This window comes from Lissotriton helveticus, chromosome 9, assembly GCF_964261635.1.
Source record: "Lissotriton helveticus chromosome 9, aLisHel1.1, whole genome shotgun sequence".
In the NCBI taxonomy this organism is placed as follows: domain Eukaryota; kingdom Metazoa; phylum Chordata; class Amphibia; order Caudata; family Salamandridae; genus Lissotriton; species Lissotriton helveticus.
Window position 1 is genome coordinate 360,116,577 of NC_136070.1, and position 18,413 is coordinate 360,134,989.

At 40.4% G+C, this 18,413-nt stretch overlaps 1 protein-coding gene across 3 annotated transcripts in view; it reads right to left on the reverse strand.

Annotated features, from left to right (window-relative positions):
* LOC144781330 (alpha-1-antitrypsin-like) overlaps positions 1-18,413 on the reverse strand; it is a 183,012-nt gene that overhangs the window by 116,716 nt on the left and 47,883 nt on the right. For all 3 annotated transcript variants that reach the window (XM_078660106.1, XM_078660105.1, XM_078660107.1), the window contains exon 3: positions 11,906-12,176. In XM_078660106.1, the coding sequence (XP_078516232.1) occupies positions 11,906-12,176 (271 nt within the window). The remainder of the gene's footprint in view (positions 1-11,905; positions 12,177-18,413) is intronic.

Consider the following 18,413-nt stretch of genomic DNA (forward strand, 5'->3'; position numbering starts at 1 on the left):
TATCAAACACTTTTCTTACTGTTGCACTCACTGTAGTGGGAATAGTAAATTATTCCCCTCTGCTATCCAACACTTTCCCTACTGTTGCACTCTGTGGAGTGCGAATAGTACATTTCACCTCTACACTATCCAACACTTTCCCTACTGTTGCACTCCCTGGAGTGGGAATAGGAATTTTATTTGCTTCACTATCCAACATTTTCATTACTGTTGCAGTTAATGAAGTGTCATATGTAATTGTAAAAAAAATAAAAATATTTTAATATTTTAATGTATTAAATATGTATATTGTATTTTAATTTTAATTTTACTGTGTATGTATATATATATATGTATTTATAATTTGTAATATGTTTCTAACATTTTGTAATTTATTAAAATAATTATTTATTAGTTATATTAAGTTCATATATATTATATTTTATATGTATGTATGTTCAATTTATTTTTTATAATATATTTATTATAATTTGAAACATTTTCTAATAATTCTAACTATTATTAATTATATGTATTATTTGCATTCTTTTACACTATTTTTTAAGCATTTTGAAAAAAACGATATTTTTAACAACAATATTTTTAACAACAATATTGTTTTCTGGTATTTTTGTACTTACCATTATGAAGATAGGACTTCGATAGTTTGGACTACGATATTTGTGTATCGATATTTTTGTAGCTCGACATTTTTTATGTTGATTTTTTTGTCAGTGATCCTGGATATACTTACTAGGGGGTGGTGAGGTTCTAATTTCTCCGAAGAGACCTTTGTCTGAGATAATGGGTATTCATAGTAGGGTGTGTGGAGGAACTAGCCTTTCCACTGAGACCCCTCTCTTGGACGATATGTTTGCCTAGTAGGTTGCAGGAGGGACTGGCCTCTCCACTGAAACCTTTCTCTCAGATGACAGGTGTGCATAGTAGGGTATGTGGAGGGACTAGCCTCTCCACTTAGAACTCTCTTTTGCATGACAGATACCCATAGTAGGTTGTATGGAAGGACTGGCCTCTCCATTGTGACCTCTCTCTCACATGACAGATGTGCATAGTAGGATGTGTGGACAGACAGGCCTCTACTCTGATACCTTTTCCTAAGGTGCCAATTATGCATATTATTATGTAAGAATGAACTGGCCTCACCATTGACACCTGTTTCCAAGGTGAATAGCATACATTGTAAGGAGTCGGGAGAGAGTGCCCTCTCCATTCAGATCTTTTCCCAAATTGATAGGCGTGAATAGTAGGCTCTGATAAACAAATACCATCATAAGGAAGACTGCTTCCTACAGTGATAGATGTGCATAGTTAAGTGTATTCAGAGATCATCTACTCCTTTTTACTTTTCAAAATCCTGCGAGAGACCCGTGAGACAACAAAATTAATTTAAATAGAATTGACATTTGTTTCTCTCACAGTATTTAAATCTTACAGACCACCTCTCAATAACTTGGGGGGCAGGATACCTTTGTCCTGCCCCCTTATATAGCTTTTATGCTTCATTCCCACAACACCAACAATTTTTCACAATAAACACAAATGTTGGCCATTTCATTTCTAAACCACCAACAGTTATCCAATCAGAGCACTCGCTCCTGTGGCAGTCATGGGAGGTTCTTGCTCCCGCTGTTGCAAGGAGGCTCACAGGAAAAATGGGCCTCTCAACCAATCACAGGGCTCCATTTTTTAATTAGCGCTCTTGCGAACCTCTTGCTACACTCTTGTGGACTCAACCATGCGGATATCCATATTATACTTTAACCTTAATTTCACAAATACTACTGAACGGATTTACACCAAATCCCAAAAAGTTAGGGGCATATAACCAACCAATAGAGATAATTTTTGTCTCTAACTTATTTAGAGACAAAAATTATCGCCGCAAATCGGCGATTTTTATCGCAGATAAACCTTGCTATTAGCAAGGTTTATCGCAAATTCGATAAAAAACGGCCGCAATGCATGAATATCGCTGAAAAGTCAGCGATATTCATGCATTATCGAGCAAATGCTCTTAGCCATGTTATCCACCTCCCATTGGATAACATGGCTAAGAACTGCTCCTGGACAAGTGTTAGCTTTTGGAGATATTCGCGCTTAGCGCGAATATCTCCAAAAGTTGGTAATAGGAGATAGCGATGTTAGCGACTGTTTTCAGTCGCTAACATCTTGGCACACCCACTTTGCATGTCATTAGTGATAAATATCACTGACGTGCAAAGCGGGGCCCAAGATGGTCACTATCTCCTATTAGCTGTCGCTAACTGGTGTTAGCGACAGATTTGTAATAGGGAGATCATTTTATCTCCGCTTTCTTGGCCTTTAAAGCCAAAAAAGCGGAGATAAAGCCCCTTGATAATATGCCCCTTAAATCTGTGGACTTAGATCTAGCTTCCTGCCGAATTTGGTGTAATTCTGTTCAGCTGTAGCCCTGTCTAAGGATTTCTATGGAAAATGCGTGGGGATTTTGCTTTTTGGGACCCCCCTTTTTTTATCAGCCCCCGCTTGACAAATCACTTCTCTGCACAAACTAGTTGAAAAGTAGCACCTTTTTGGAAAGTTTTGTGGAGATTCGTCAAATGGTGCCATAGTTTTTAGCAAAACAAAAAATAGTTTCATGTGGAACAGCTGACCTAACTATAACTACCGAGTAGCGACCACCACTAAGTAATATATATATACCTATACGTTAAATCCTTTCCGCTTAAGCCACACTGCCCAACGGGGATGTCGTGTTTTATCGGGCAAGGCACCAGACTGAAAAATCGACTCCCACAGTACCACCAGGAATCAGTAGTATCAAATGCACACTTATGACTTCAAATCCACTGTGTTTATTACCAGAAAGTCAACACAGCTCAGCGACACATTTCAGCCAAATTGCCTTGCTGATGCCTTTTTACATATTTATATATACTTTTTATGTGTATTTTTTATATTTAATATAAAGTGTTATGTGTTTTGTTATTTTTTAAATTAGGGTTGTTGTGTTATATTTCTAAAGTACATATATATGCGTACATATTTTTATATATATAGAGAGAGAGAAATAATTGAGAAAAGTTATTTCTTTTACATTATATTACGTTTACCTACATTACTAATATAAATAAATTACTTTATAGTTGATATTCTTACCTTGTTTTTTACGATATTCCCCTCAATAATATATTTGACACAACATTTTTGTTGTTCCCATTATAAGTATAGGAACTCGATATTCTAGTCAACGAAATGTTTGTCACATTATTTGAGTCTCTTGATATTTTTATACATTATATTCTATCATACAACCAACTGAAAGGAGCAGTAAGGTTTACAGGAAAGTGATCGATGGAATGCTTGCATTCATCTCAGCCATTGGTAATTATTCTGTGCTGAATCCTAGTCCACCGTTATTTTGCTCACCTTGCCACATCAGTTTGGACCTGTCATATACAAATCAGCCTTAATATTTCTCCAATAGTAACTGTCTAGCCCAAACAGCCAGGTGAGGCCCTCCCTGAACTAGAATTCAAGCAGCCCAAGACCAGTTTCACCCTGATTGAGACTCTTCCGTCAGGTTCTCTTCTTAGAACTTTTTGCTGCTTTTGATACGGTTGACCACAATATCTTAATAAGCTTTAAAGCAGTGGCAAACCTGGGAGACAGTACGTTTAACTGGATGCACTATTTTTGGCTAAGCTGTACGTAACTGCAAAACTGGCATACTTTCTTGTTAGTAAGGTCTGGATACTATGAGGACTACCCACTTTAGTTAACATGGGCTTTACATGCCATGTGTATGCAGATGAAATGCACATTTTGTTATGACTACATAGCAATGTTGATTCTTATGAAGCCTGCCTGATGTGTTTCTTGTGACCTGAATGGGAAGGACCCATTTAAAAGTGAATGCCGAGAAAAAATTGGTTTTTGCCATCTATTGAAAATCTAATCTAGCCCCCACATGCATCAATCTAGGATTTTGCATTTCTTAAATAGCGAAAATTAAGGAATCGCTATTTAGGAAATGCAAAATCCTATGCATCAAGAAATCCTAAAAGTTTTTAGGATTTCTTAATTTTCGGAAATTGCGATTCCTTAATTGCGAATCGCAATTAAGGAATGGCATTACATTGATTCCTATGGGCCTAGAGGCCCATAGGAATCAATGCCGTTTTGTATTTTTTTTTTTGCACTCGCAATTTGTTGATGCATTGCAAGGGTGCAGAGGGGGGTCCAAAGGACCCCCCCCTGCACCCCTGAAATGTATTTTCAAGTGCATGTTTCACACACACATGTCCTAAGGACATGTGTGTCTGAAACATGCAAGTTTAAAAAATGCATTTTTTTGCTTCTTTAAAAAATTTCGCAAATTAACACATGGGTCAACCTCGTGTTAATTTGCACTTCCAATTTCAAAATTCGCAATTTTTTTAAAAATGATGCATTGCATTTAAGGAATCGCACAAATGCGATTCCTTAATTGCATTTGCATTTTTAAGAAATGCAAAAAATTGCGAATTTTGACACTCTGTTTGATGCATCCCAAAAACGTATTTAGGAAGTGGAAACGGCCGAATTTACCGATTCGCACCGTTTGCACTTCCTAAATAGGTTGATGCATGTGGGGGCTACTCTGTTGTGCGTAGAGTAACTTGTGACCCTAGTGGAACGCCCAGTGCACTGGCGCAAGAACGCTGAACCCGAGGAGACGCGAGGAGACGCGAGACTGCAGGTGAGCTGGAGACAGAGGCTCTGCTTTCAGCAACGCGGAATCATCGGAGACACCATAAAACAGGCTGAATCTCGGCTAGAATTGTCTGGGAATGACCGTGGAAGCACTGTAAAGGTGCCTATTAGAGGTGTGAAATGTAAAGAGCTCTGCAAAAATTCTTAAAATACCGCAAAGGCAGATACTGCTACAGCGAGGAATGCGAGCACGAGTAGCCAACCTCTGTGGAAGAAAATTGACAGCGCAGGACGGGAAAGGGCAAGGGCATGAGTTCTCGCATGAAAGCATAACAGAGGTAAGTGAGAAAGTTTTTAATTGTTGGCCATCCCTGTTTCAAGGTCTGTGTTTGTAACAGGGGGGCCAGGAATAGGAGGGGCAATAGAATCTGGACTTGGAGAAGTCGCAGCATTATTCAAAAGGTTCAATTATGGCCCAGGAAGAATAAAAGTACCCTGGAACATGTACAGAAGCAAAAAGAACTCTCGGTAGATCGGAGAGGCTCAGTAGAAAGTATGGAGTGTCCAGGGACAAGAGAAAAGTGAGGCTTGAAGAAAAAAAGGAAAGTAAGGAGGTAACGCAAAGTAGAAGAAAGGGCAGAACAGCGCCAACTCATTGAAAGACTTTGTGGGGAAACATTTTAAAAAAGGTATTTTCACCTGCAAAGTCTCCAGATTCAGATGCAGAGGACGTAGAGGCTGAACTGTGGAAAGGGGATACCTCATCAATTTTTGATGAGCATACAATGGAATCTGTAATCTTGGGAAATCAATCCTTTCAGTCTTTATTATGCCAAAAGGGATTAATAATGACTCCTTGATTATCCTCATCCCCGGGGGGGTTGTTTTCACAGGGCGTGGCCCAGGACTCACGGGAAACAAACAGTGGGGATTTAAGGCCAGAAGAGGAGAACATACCAGGCATAGAATTAAGGCCAAAAGGAAATGAAAGCGAAGCACAGTATGGTAACCAGAGTTCAGTGATAAAAGAATACGACGGACGTAATCAAACCTCTGAGCTCAACCTAGAAATCTCAGCAACGCCAGCCTCATCAATGTTGACCTTAATGTTACAAAAATCATTCCAAGGGCTCTTTGAAGTCACAATGTTAAACAATGATATTCTAAAAACACAAAAAAATTACCTATCTAAAATTGAGGGGGTGCTACAAGGTATCAGGGGACAAATGCCATCAATGTTAAGACCTGTCCCAGACTCCCAGTCCCCAGCTCTGGTTGAGGTGGAGATCGCGAATGTAGAGCCATCTAAAGCCAATCACAATGTTTATATCTCAAGATGGCCGATGATGGTAAAAAGGAGGGGTGAATATTCTAGACATGGGTTACTGGGTTACTCAACCGTGGGAGACATGTAGGAAGAAGGGTACAAAAAAAGGGTAAAGGCAGGCCAGCCAAAAGAAGTAGGAGGATGGGGGCAAGCTCAAGAATTGCAAATCAGGACCCAATGCCAAAGCTCACTAAGCCCTTAAGAGAAGTAATGAAGAAAGAACTAAAAAAGGTGGTCCTAAAGAAGCAAGTAAAAAAGGTGCAAACTAGTAAAAATCCAACTTTGCAGGAGAAGCAAGCAAGGTATATAGCACCTAGTGCAGCTAGAAAACCCAGTTATACCCCTCATCAGGGAGAGAGGCCACATCTGGGTAATAAAATAGAGGGGGGAACTAGAAACGATACCCGCCAGCTATACATGGCCCCCACGGTGGTACAAAAGAAGGGTGCAGTGAACATGTGGCTTTATTTTGAACAGGTGCAAATGGGATGGGGAGGGAAGAAAACGAGGAAGAGTTCACATCTAAACAGGTCTCAGCTCCAACAATCGATTGCCCAGTGCCCAAATCTGAAAGGAATTGGGACAAAAGATTTACGGCAGGTGGGTTTTTAACTAAATATTGAAGGGAAGGAGTTTACCAGGATACAAGTTTACTCTGACCTGGTAAAGATTGCAATAGATAAGGCAGAAAGAGAGATATTAAAGGAAGGGATACGGATAGTACCCAAAGAATAAGTAGATGTAGAAGGTAAAGAACTACAAGGAAAAGCCTTCTTAAGGTGCCATGCAGGGTTAGGAAAGAGACAGGTGAGATTAATAGAAAAAGAAGGAACAGGAATGGGATATCTCAATATAGTAGCAAACAACTGAGATATTGTGAAATTTTCGGGGAACTGGAGTCACAGAACAAGCCCTGCAGGGCCCTCCGAGAGGGATTTAGAGGAATTTGATGAAGATAGCTACCTCAGCGATGTAGAATAGGTAAAGGGGTCACCTCATAGCATAAAAATGGTTTAATGGAATATAAATGGTCTACGAGATCAAATAAAGCAAGAAAATATAAAAGACCGGGCACAAAGCAATGAGATCATTTGTATTCACGAAACCTGGCTATTCGGTAACACCCCAATATTTGATGGCTTTCACAAACTCCATGGCCTGGCAGAGAAACAAAGGTTTGGGCACCCTGCGGGCGTCAATATGACATTACTTTCTAACAGAATAGTGAAGAATGTGTCCCAACTTACTGTAACATGTAAATGGCTGCTTGCATGTTATATATCTTTAATGGTTGCCGATAAAAAGTACGAAAATATGTTGATTTTAAATGTGTATATGCAATGCGTTAGCCAGAAGGAATATGGTGTAGAAATGGGACATTTTAAAAATTATATGGATTCATTATGTGAAAAGTATGGCTCGGATATAATTTTATTGGTGGGAGATATTAAATCATAAACTAAACCCAAAGAATTTAGATACTTGGTATATGGAAATACTGGAGGCTTATGATATAAACCAAGCAAAGTTCCATGAATGTCTTTCCACAATTCATGATACAAAATTGGGAAATTACCTGGGGACAAAAAGCCTCTTTTGCTTAAACGGTAAGTCAGCTTTAGACAGCCCTGCGAAGAAATCCTTAAAATTGGGCACTCAAAATTGCCCTATAGATTATGTTTTTATGCCAGCTTAGAATTTTGCATTAGTAAGGGGATTCAGAATTTGCCAAGGAAAAGGCAGTGACCATAATTTTATGGAACTTGAGCTCTCAGACTTCCACCAGACCCCCTGTGATAATGTCATTGAGCAACAGGTGGATTATCCCAGGCGTATTACAAGGTTAACAGAAGAATATATAGAAAGGTTAACAAGGTTACAACAAAACATTGATCTAGGAAGTGCTAGTGGCCTAAGCCTGGCCTGGTATGTAGGGAAAATAGAACAAGTGGTACAAAGCCTTCGTGTAGAACTTAGAAATGATGCTAAGATTGCAAAGAGTAAACACAATGCACTAGCTAGACAAGGAAAGTGGTTCTCTACGGATTGTCTAAAAAAGAAGAGGGAATTAGGGAGAGAAGCATGTAGAATTTGCGTAAAATATCAGAATAGGGCGGACAATCTCGTTAGGCTGAAGAGAGAATGCACCATGCTAATCTGCAGCACAAAAAGGGCCTATAAGGAAAGCTGCTGGGGAAAATTGCTGGGGGCGATTAAATCAAAGAACATGCATCAGTTCGGGACGCTGATACAATTAACAGCAGAACTTTTGGTGGTTTCAATGAATTGTGTGGTGGAAGAGGATGCATGGCAGGAATACCTGCTGGAATTGTATAGCTCGGGCAGAGAAATTGAAGAGGATGAACCACAGGACTGGAGTGGTCTAATAGAAGACCTAAAACCAGACTTCTCAGTCTGTGGCAAACACAATAAAGATTTTGAAGCTAACAAGAGCAGCAGGACCATATAATTTACCAGCTCTGATAATAAAATCAAAGTTGAACTGGTGGGCAGAATTCTACTCGCATATGTTCCTAGCTATTTTAGAAACAGGAAGATCCCTAAAAATTGGATGGGAGCCATAATTAGGCCGATACATAAGAAAGGAGATATTCACGCCCCAAAAAATTACAGATTCATTAACTTTTTAGACATTGGGGAAAAGATCTTTGCTAAAATAATACTAGGAAAGTTAAAAGATTGGGTAGAGCAGGGTTCAATTGTAATGGTTGAACAGGGGGGTTTTGAAGAAAGACATTCCGCCATAGATCACTGTTTTGCCTTATGGACACTGGCCTGGAAGTCGATAGAGCAGAAAGAGAAACTGTATTGCTGCTTTGTCGACTTTCGGGCAGCCTTTGACGCAGTGGACCGCAAATGTTTATGGGAAGATCTGACCAAGTATGGAATACCGGAAGGTATATTAGTAATTTTAAAAGAGCTACAAGAAGGAAACTGCGCCCAGGTAATAAGAGATACGCAAGGGTCATTGGCTCGGAAAATAACTGTAGGGAGTGGTCTTAGGCAGGGGTGCATTTTGGGCCCCTTACTATTCGCTATTTTCCTAGGTGATCTACATGCTGCATTAGGAGTGGAAAGAAGTGCAAGTCCTAGAATGAGTGGTAATAGAGTGTCTTGCTTTCTATATGCGGATGACCTAGGGACACTTGATCAAACGGAGCTAGGACTCCAAAGGAAATTTAATGTTTTTAAGAACTATTGTTAGACAACGTTTTTAACTGTAAATATGGAAAAACCAAAGGTTTTATGTTTTGGGGAAAGAGATAAGAACTCTAGCTGATTTTTAGGGCAAGAGAAATTGAAGACTGTTAAGGAAAATAGATACTTGGGTCTTTGGTTTGATAGTGCTCTAAAGTGGTATACCCACCCAAGCGAAAGCCCTTTCATCAATTTGTGGGCTGAAAAAAATTAACAAAGAATGTGGAGACATGTCACATGGACCCATGGTAAAGGAATATGAAGCAATGATCCCCCAGCAAGTATTGTATGTGGCAGAACTCCTTTACCTGAGTGGCAAATGCGGGTGGGACAGAGAAGAAGGCAAGACCTTAAAAATTTTACTGTCATTACCGAGTTCCACAATGATTCAGGCTATTAGAATGGAGTTAGGGACAATAGCAATGGAGCATTTAGATTCAAATGTCCTTGCTAAGGTTTTGGAAACGCCAGGACCCCGGTGGTGTGCAGAAAGTCTAACAATGGTGCAGAGAGGAGATTCAATTTAGTAGCCTAAAATGGGCGAAGGATGTAAGAAGGAAACTCCAGACAATAGGCGCGCGCCTTAAGGTGAGACTATCACAGCAGTCCATGGATGTAGATTTCACTAAGAGCATTCTCAGGTACCAAGGTCAGAATTATTCAAGAATGATGGACATGGAATATCTGAGTGTGAAAAAATCAGTTCAATGTATAAGGAATTCATGGGTAAACAAAGCCTGGTATCCGTACCTGGATACCCTGCCTAATCAAGGGCTAAGGCATGAAATCCTAAGAGTACGAGTTGGTATTAATCCTTAGCTGATGGAAGAAAAAATAAAAGCAGCAATGATACAGACTGATGGAATTTGTAAATATGGGTTAGGAACTAGAAGTTATATTTTACACATATTGCTTGATTGCATCTTTAGCCTTACGGAAACTGCTTTTATGCCCCATATTTTTAAAATATGAGATGAGACCGCGCCGGAACGGTACTCCTACTTACGGAGATACCATATCTTGATATTGCAATTGCTCTGGGAAAATATATCAAAGCCATAAAATGCTTCATAATGGAGAAACTGAAAGAGGGGTAGTGATTTTAATTTGTTTTAGTTTTCCTTTTCCCATTAATATAAAAACTTTAGGTGAAACTATATAAAAATGTTAAATGTTTATACTGAATTATGACTATATTTTGATGCCATTTTTGCTAAGTGTTTTATTAGTAACTTATTTGTTAAAGAATTTATATTGTCACCATTATCCTGGGTTCCCATTGTGTTTAAAGACTATGGTCTAAATAAACAGTTTTTTTCTCTCTGCCTCTCTAATAACTAGCTTGATGCTTAGTAGTCCAACAACATGGAAAGTCCTCCTTTACCATCCCCAGAAGTCAACTGCTTTGGAGTAAAGATTGATAAATTCTTATCTTTACCCAACCAGGTTCCTCTGTCGCTTTCTCTTGTTTTTTCCACCTCAGAACTTTGGGAAAGTAACTCACTTATATTACTGATGAAGGAACAAAATCAGCATTTTAACCGATTGTTGGCTCTCCGTTTGACTATGCAAATTCATTATATCTTAACTTAACTTCCACACTTTTGAACAAATAGTTCAACACGTAGTGGCTAGTCTAATTTTAAAAGCTCCTTGATGGACATCTGCACGCCCATTATTGGAAAAAATGCAATGTAGTTGTACACTTCAAAAACCATTGCATAGTAAGCCACTGTTATTTGCTGCTTGAAAAGATACATCGGTGGCCGATCATTACCGGTCTTCTCAGAAAGCCTTTAGTTGTCCCCAATTATCGTATGACCAGATTTTGAAGATGTAATTTTTCTTCTTGTGTCCCAAATTTATGAAGGTAAACGACTGCCTTCTCTTAAAGCTGCATCTGATCTATTGACCTTAAGACATGCACTTAAATCATGAATCTCCTCACCAGCCTTTCATAGCTAACTACTTTATTCACTGCGGATACCCATCAGTCTAGCACCTGGTAAATCTTTGGTGTACGCGACCTTTGCAGTTTAACTAACATAACATTAACTAACAAATCTAAGCCTAGTCTTTATCTGTTCAGTTCCTATGGTTCCCTCAGGTCCTGTTCCCTACTAATTAACCTTTGCAAGGCTGGAACCTCCCCATGCACACACCCTGCAGAGCTAGCAAACATGATGTACCCAATCATCAGACCATCTAGCCGCTAACATTGGATATCAATCATCCCAGTAGATCGCATACATCAATTCCGCTCAAGTGGATCAACAGTAGCATTCACTCAGTTTATATTCAGTCTCACCATAAAGACGTTCATACCAGTGACTAAATCACTGCATTTACCTCTTCGTTCACTCTGTAGGAAGTAACAACTACATTTAGATGCCCTAAGCAGATACTTTAAAATCACGCCATAGGCAGTACTCGGTACCTTCAAATCTCATCTTAACATGCTATTCCTGGTTTTAACCACTGCATTAGAAATCCAGTGCACTTTAAAACAAAAAAAAATAAACCAAAATTCTAAAGGGTTTAAAAGCAACCCTAAATTCAAGTGAGTTTTAAAACGAAACAAGTTCTCAGACTTTCAGTTCACCCTGCTAAATATAGCTCCTCTTTCTGACACAATTTGGCTGAGGTCATGGTTGATGAATCTTACAATAATGAAGAAGGCATTACCTGCTTTTCAAGGATTTGCCCCAGTTCGTGAGTGTTGCTCTTGAGAATGAATCCTGTACTTGCTTCATTTTTCCCTCATCGGGGAGAATCAGTAAAGCACTGGCATTTCCTTTGTATGGCATATTCACCACAGTACAGCCAATATCGCTATCGTAGACGGTGCTGTACATTCCCAAACGGCTCATCATGGGCACCTTCACAACTGTCTTCTCATCCACGTGAAAGTCATCTTCTTTGGTATCTTCCACATCAAACGGCATCTCCCATTGACCTTGAATAAAAAATAATTGTATTTGAACATCTACTTCCTCTACATGTGAAGGAATATTTTCTAGAACATTCCTCGAACATTTGCTTATGGAGAAAAAGAGAGAAGAAAATAAATAACACAAAAATCATAGTAGAGAGAATCTCTATTGAATAAGATTCAATTGTCTCCCTCCTTTACTCTTTCCTCCCACTGCTCACAGCTAATTGAATGTTGGGAGCAAGCCATGTTAGGGGCAACATTCGTTAGGCGTGGATATGGCTGACTGAAACTATGGCCCGTAACAAAAATGGGTCTCTAATTATGACTATATAGTGCAAATTATTTTGCTAGGTTCTCAATTCAATTCAAAATGCTAGACTGGTAGGAAAAACTGAGGGGCTTATTTACAAGTCCCTTGTGCCGCCAGTGCGTCACTTTTTGTGACGCCCCATCGGGACATTATGCTGCCCCATCTTGACAAGGACAGGAAAAGCCACCCTGCGTGGCTTTTCCTGTGCTTGTAAATAGGGGCCCATTACACGCAGCACTATGCGTGAAAAGGGCATTACCGTATCCATCTACAGGCTTCGTTTAAAAAACACAACTAAATAGTTCATGGCCACTCTTTAAAAGTGACGTTTGTTGTATTCAGTGTTTTTAGGGGAAATGTACTGTAATAAGCGGTCATGAACTATGTCTTCATGAAAGGGTTATCCCATGTAAAATGGGATGAAATATCCCTGGTGAGAGATGCCTCTGAGGTTATGCAAGGTTTTGACCATCGATCTACAATGGAGAATTCCCATGAATAGTGTGCAGCTCTCTGTCAACATGCAGACATCCGCGAATTGACAGAAGAAAGTCAGCAACACAAATGTAAACATGCTATACGTAAAACTGATTAAGGATAGCGCGATCATAACCGGAAGCAAATGTGTTTTCTTGCACTCTTATCTCATACTAATGGCCCGGAGTACAATTGTACAAGGGCCGTTTACCACTCACGGACATACATCTGCCAGCATCTCTGGGTCTTGAATTATCGGGTTTGCAAACTCCAGACCAACTATTTCACGGGGCTTGGAATTCAGAGCAGAACGGCATGGATTTATGGCCAACTGCTGTGCCTTGCCCTGCACACTCTCTAGCACTGTATGTGGAAAGCAGCTAATGTTCTCTCCAGTCTCATTTCCCTACTTAAAGCCCCTGCTCAAAGTAAATAGTAAATGTGCGCAAATATGGGCCTTTTGTGAAAAGATTTAGATAGATCCACTACTTCCGTTCCAAGTAGTAATTACCCGATTTACTCTTGGGAATGCCAGCTAGAATATGAGATTTCATTTCACTGGTAGCTCCATTTCTTAAATCTGAGGAACTTGAAATGAGGGACTTACATGCCCTTTTTGTCAAATATTATGACAAAGCAATCATTGTCCCTGAGTAAGAATGTACAGCAAACTGAAAATTAGAGATTTTCCTTTATGAGGTTGGATTGCTACTACTGACTTGTGCTGTATTTCGGGTGATATTACAGAAACTGAAATGGGAAGCAATAGAAGGAGCAAAAGTGTCTGAAACTCCATGTCAAACACTGGTCATATTGAGCAAGTCAAACGATAACCAGCAAGCAAAGCCTCGCATACTAGTGAAAACAATTGCATCGCAAGTGGGGTCCATTCATCAACCTGCCCCACTTGGTTGTCCTGCAGAAGGCCCATGAGATGAATCTGAAGGGAATGTTAAAAAAATGTGTACGTCCAAGGCAACTCCTCACTTATTTAGCCCTTGGTGAGCTGTCCACCATTACACTAGATTACGCTGTTCTCCACTTCCTCCCTGGTGGAGCATGTTCCATCATATCTAGAGATCGCTAACTGTCTGGGAAGCTTTTGTCTGCTTTAGAGGGAACCATGGCTGCGAATGCTTCCTTCACTGAATGGTTTGCCGAGTAAGTCCCATGTTTTCAAGTGTCCGCTCCGCAAACTTATTTGTTTTCCAGGAACAAACTCACAAAGCATGAGATATGTTTTAAAACAACAAATGAATGGCCCTATGCCCAGGTAGTTTAAACCCTGTGCATGCAGTCTTTAATGATTTTCCCAGGCCAGGTCTGCAATAGATCGCGTGGAAGACACAGACAGGGAAAAGGAGTGATGGTTGCCCTATACAACCATCAGTGTGACCTTGCAGCCCATTGGCATATGGGATGCCAAGTCGAAGGTTTACTCCAGGGAAGGTAGTGGATGCTCCGCTGGTATAAATTTAGTGTTTCCTCTGACTATGAATGGAGAAGGACAGCTACTGTTTTGGCAGGTTAGGATAGGTCTTCATCTCCTTCAAAATTGCAAGGGTCTGATTATGACTTTGCTGGTCTGGAGACTGCGCTCTCATTCTGGCTGCCCGACCGCCCACTTATTTGACGGTCGGACTGGTGGATTTCAATGTGGGCCGGAGATCCTCTCATGACCGCCTCCAGACTGCCGCCACTGCAATATAGAAGTGTCTCTGGTGGCTGCTGTGTGGACAGCGACGATCAATGGTGGCGCTGGCAGCCTGGGCACTGCCGTGGGAATTATGACCTGCCTTTCCGCCGACCTTTTCATGGTGGGGATCCTGAAATGAAAGGGTTGGTCGAAAGGCAGCTAAAGGGCCACAAAAAGGCCCCAGTCGATTTAGCACATGAAGATTGTGGCCAGGGGCCATGTTGCATGCACTGTGTACCATGCACAACATGGTGTATGGCAACAGTGCGCCCAACTTGCTGGAGGTGCAGAAATGTGGCTGGCATTGCCTTCAGGCTCCTTTTAGAGCTGAAGCATGCAGCCGCCGTGACTGCGCCGCCAGCACACAGTAAAGTTGTGATGAGGTGGTTCGGGATGCCAGTCTCTTGACTGACACCATGTAGGGCTAGCGGTGTGCCCGATAAACTTGTAATCGGGCCCCAAATTAGGTCATAAGTTATTTAGCAAAATATGTGTGACAGGTAATTGTCAATTTTAACATAATTATTATATTCCTTGCTTTTAGCTGAAGGAATAGATAAAAAAACAAGCACTGCAAAAAGAATAGGAATGGCTAAATAGACTTTTAGATGAAAGTGTTTCTTCATTTATTGGTGGTTGTATGTATGTGGTTATGTGTAGACTGTTTAAAGGGTAAATGCAAAAATGTTTTCCTATTACATGGATTCTGTTTCCAAAGACCAGCCTTACAAATGACCTCGTCAGTTATACCCATTTCACTTTATTCATTTAGGCCTTCCATCATTTGAAGCTATATTTGCAGCGATTTTTCCATGGCCCATGAATGTTCACAGCTGCAAGTAAAGATTTCCGAATCCCTATCAATTTCTTACAAATATTTTGACCGAAGACGACCATTAGACATGTACCTTCATGAAATCATGAAGATATTAGGGTGAAGTAAGCAGCAGAGAATATGGTTTCAAGCTCGTCATCCGGTGAGGTATTCAAATCATTTATGAGCTCAAAAATATTTGTAGAGGTGTACATGTCGATGTACGTTTTTGCTGGACTTTTGATGTCAAATATTATAGAAGCCCTCTGCACAATGGCCAGTTTACCCCATGTCCATTTCTTTACATTATCCATTATGTAATTATTAAAAAACGATGTATGTATATACCTCAATGAAAAATACTACTATGAACTTCTCCAAAACGGTTAAGTAAGGAATGAGATGTTAGTAATGATCATTTCAAATGTAAATACAAGACAATACATATCTGTGCACACAGCAATTTAATTTCCATTTGACAACTTCATTGTAAATATCCGTGTCTTTAAAAAAGGAATCCAAATTAAAAGGTGCATAGTCTAACTGAGAGGAACTGGGTTCCACTTGCAAAATAACCCAGTTTGATTTGTTCACGTTGTGGATCTTCGAATTTGTAACCCCTGCTTTGTGGAGATACTACAAGGAGTCTTACCCACAATAATGCACCACTAACATTGGTTGAGAGCTGCAACTACAGTGTCCATCTTTTAACATAAGGCCAACGTCCTATGGGCAGATAAGGTAAGTTGGCCGTGCATATATTGCAGGTCATGCATGTAACATGTATGCACATGCGCAGACTGAGTGGCAATGACTTCTGTCTGACTAAGCCAGTCATGTAGGAACAGTCAGGCTTGCAACAGATGGGACTCATTTTAATGTTGACTCTGGTTTGAGAACAGAGCGAGTGATGCCGGGTCTCTTAAATCACGTGGCTCAAGTTTAATGGACAATTCCTTTTCATAAAGTGTACTCGCTCCTCGGCTTTGATAGGCAGAAAACACTTTATTGTAAATTCGGTTAAAATCTATTTTTGACTTGATCACACTTCAGAGACCAAAGAGAGTTATGTTGCTATGTTTCAATGGGCCCAGAATCACGTTTAGGGTCATAGTTTCATCCTAAATGAATTGCTACAGATATTTGTAATGGATTATAATTTCCCAGTGCTCGACTTAAAGAAATTCGCTCTTGACTGAGGTATGCCAGGCTCTACTGACTCTGTGATTGGAGTTTAAGGTCATCCCAGGGTACCAAAACATTTCTCGCTCTCTTTGTCCTTCTCTGCACACTCAGGCAGCTGCTAGTAAAAGAGACACTACTGCCAGTCTGCCGATCTGTCAGGAGTTGTGCCACATTCAGGTGTTAATGCACTGGGAGGGTGAGGGGTCACAAACGGCTAGCCGTACACCAGCACCTTTGTTATACTAGGGAAGGTGTGATAAGAGGGAATTTGAATACAGGAACACTGGGCCGGTGTCATAAGCGGCTAGCCATAGACAAGCACCTTTGTTATACCGCGTAAGGTGTGATAAGAGGGGATCACAATGCAGGAACACTGAGCAGGGGACACAAGCAACAAGCCATGCACAGGCACCTGTGTTATGCCACGGAAGATGTGATAAGAGGGGAATCGCAATGCAGGAACTGTGAGCGGGGTCACAAGCGGCTAGTCATGCACCGGCACCTTTGTTATAAAGTTGAAGGTGTGATAAGAGGGGATCCCAATGCAGGAACACTGGGCACGTGTCTCGAGTGGCTAGTCGTATACAGGCACCTGTGTTATACAGAGGAAGGTGTGATAAGAGAGGATCACAATTCAGGAACACTGGTCACTAGTCACGAGTGGCTAGCCATACACTGGCACATTTGTTATACTGGGGAAGGTGTGATAAGAGGGGATCCCAATGCGCAATTACTGGGTAGAAGTCACAAGTGGCTAGCCATACACTGGGACTTTTGTTATACCACGTAAGGTGTGATAAAAAGGGATCACAACGCAGGAACAGTAGGCGTGTGTTAGATGAAGGAAATAAACCTCATCTGTCAATTCTGGGGCCTGGGGGAGCGGGAGACTTAGACACATGATCCAAATACCTAGTTATCCATGGTCACAAGAAGCAAGAAAATGACTTATGTATTGAAATGTATTAGTGATTTTTTTCAGGAAAAAATGGTGACTAAGACAGTGTGCGTTACTCTTTTATATTGTAGATGCTATGTCAAATGCCATCGTCAGGCATCCTTGCAGTGACAGGCGAATGTAAACTAAGTAGGCAGGAGTTTTTATATTGTGTTAAGCCTATGTCAGAAAGAAGAGGTAAACATTATCGAATTGTGAAAAGCTTGTTTTGAAGACTGTAGAATAACTCTGTGCATTGTGAAACACATATAGTAAATGCAAAAGGCAACAATCGTGAATACAATTATATTTTTATGTGTAGTATTTATTTGTGCGTGAACAAAAATGCATTTTTTAAGTGCTTTCTAGATATTGCTTTATTGAATGTTATTAGTGAGCACTGCTGAGTTCTGTTCATCTTGTTGCTCCTTCCTGGGTAAGACTTTGACTACTCTGGCTCGCTGTCCTGAGAGGTCAGCGCTTAAAATGGGTCCCCTTTGTCTCTATTTCAGGCAACTTTAAAAGAACCCTATTGTCATATAAGAGTCCCAGTAACTAGCAGTATTGCCCATGGGCCTCCCGAACCGCAACCAGCCTATGGTGACTGTAAAGTGATTTGCAACCTGTTTTACGTGCTGCGTATGTGTTGAGGTCGGCGATGACAGAAATGGTACAGAAGTAATGAAGGACAGACTAACATTGAAAGAGTTCTTAGAAGGAGGAGCGGGAGATTTGACGAGAAAAAGCATTGGCACATCTTTCATATACTAAAAGGTTCATAAAAAGAATGAATGTTGCATTTGTATGTAATTTTGATTAATGTCTGCAGAAGGTTATAC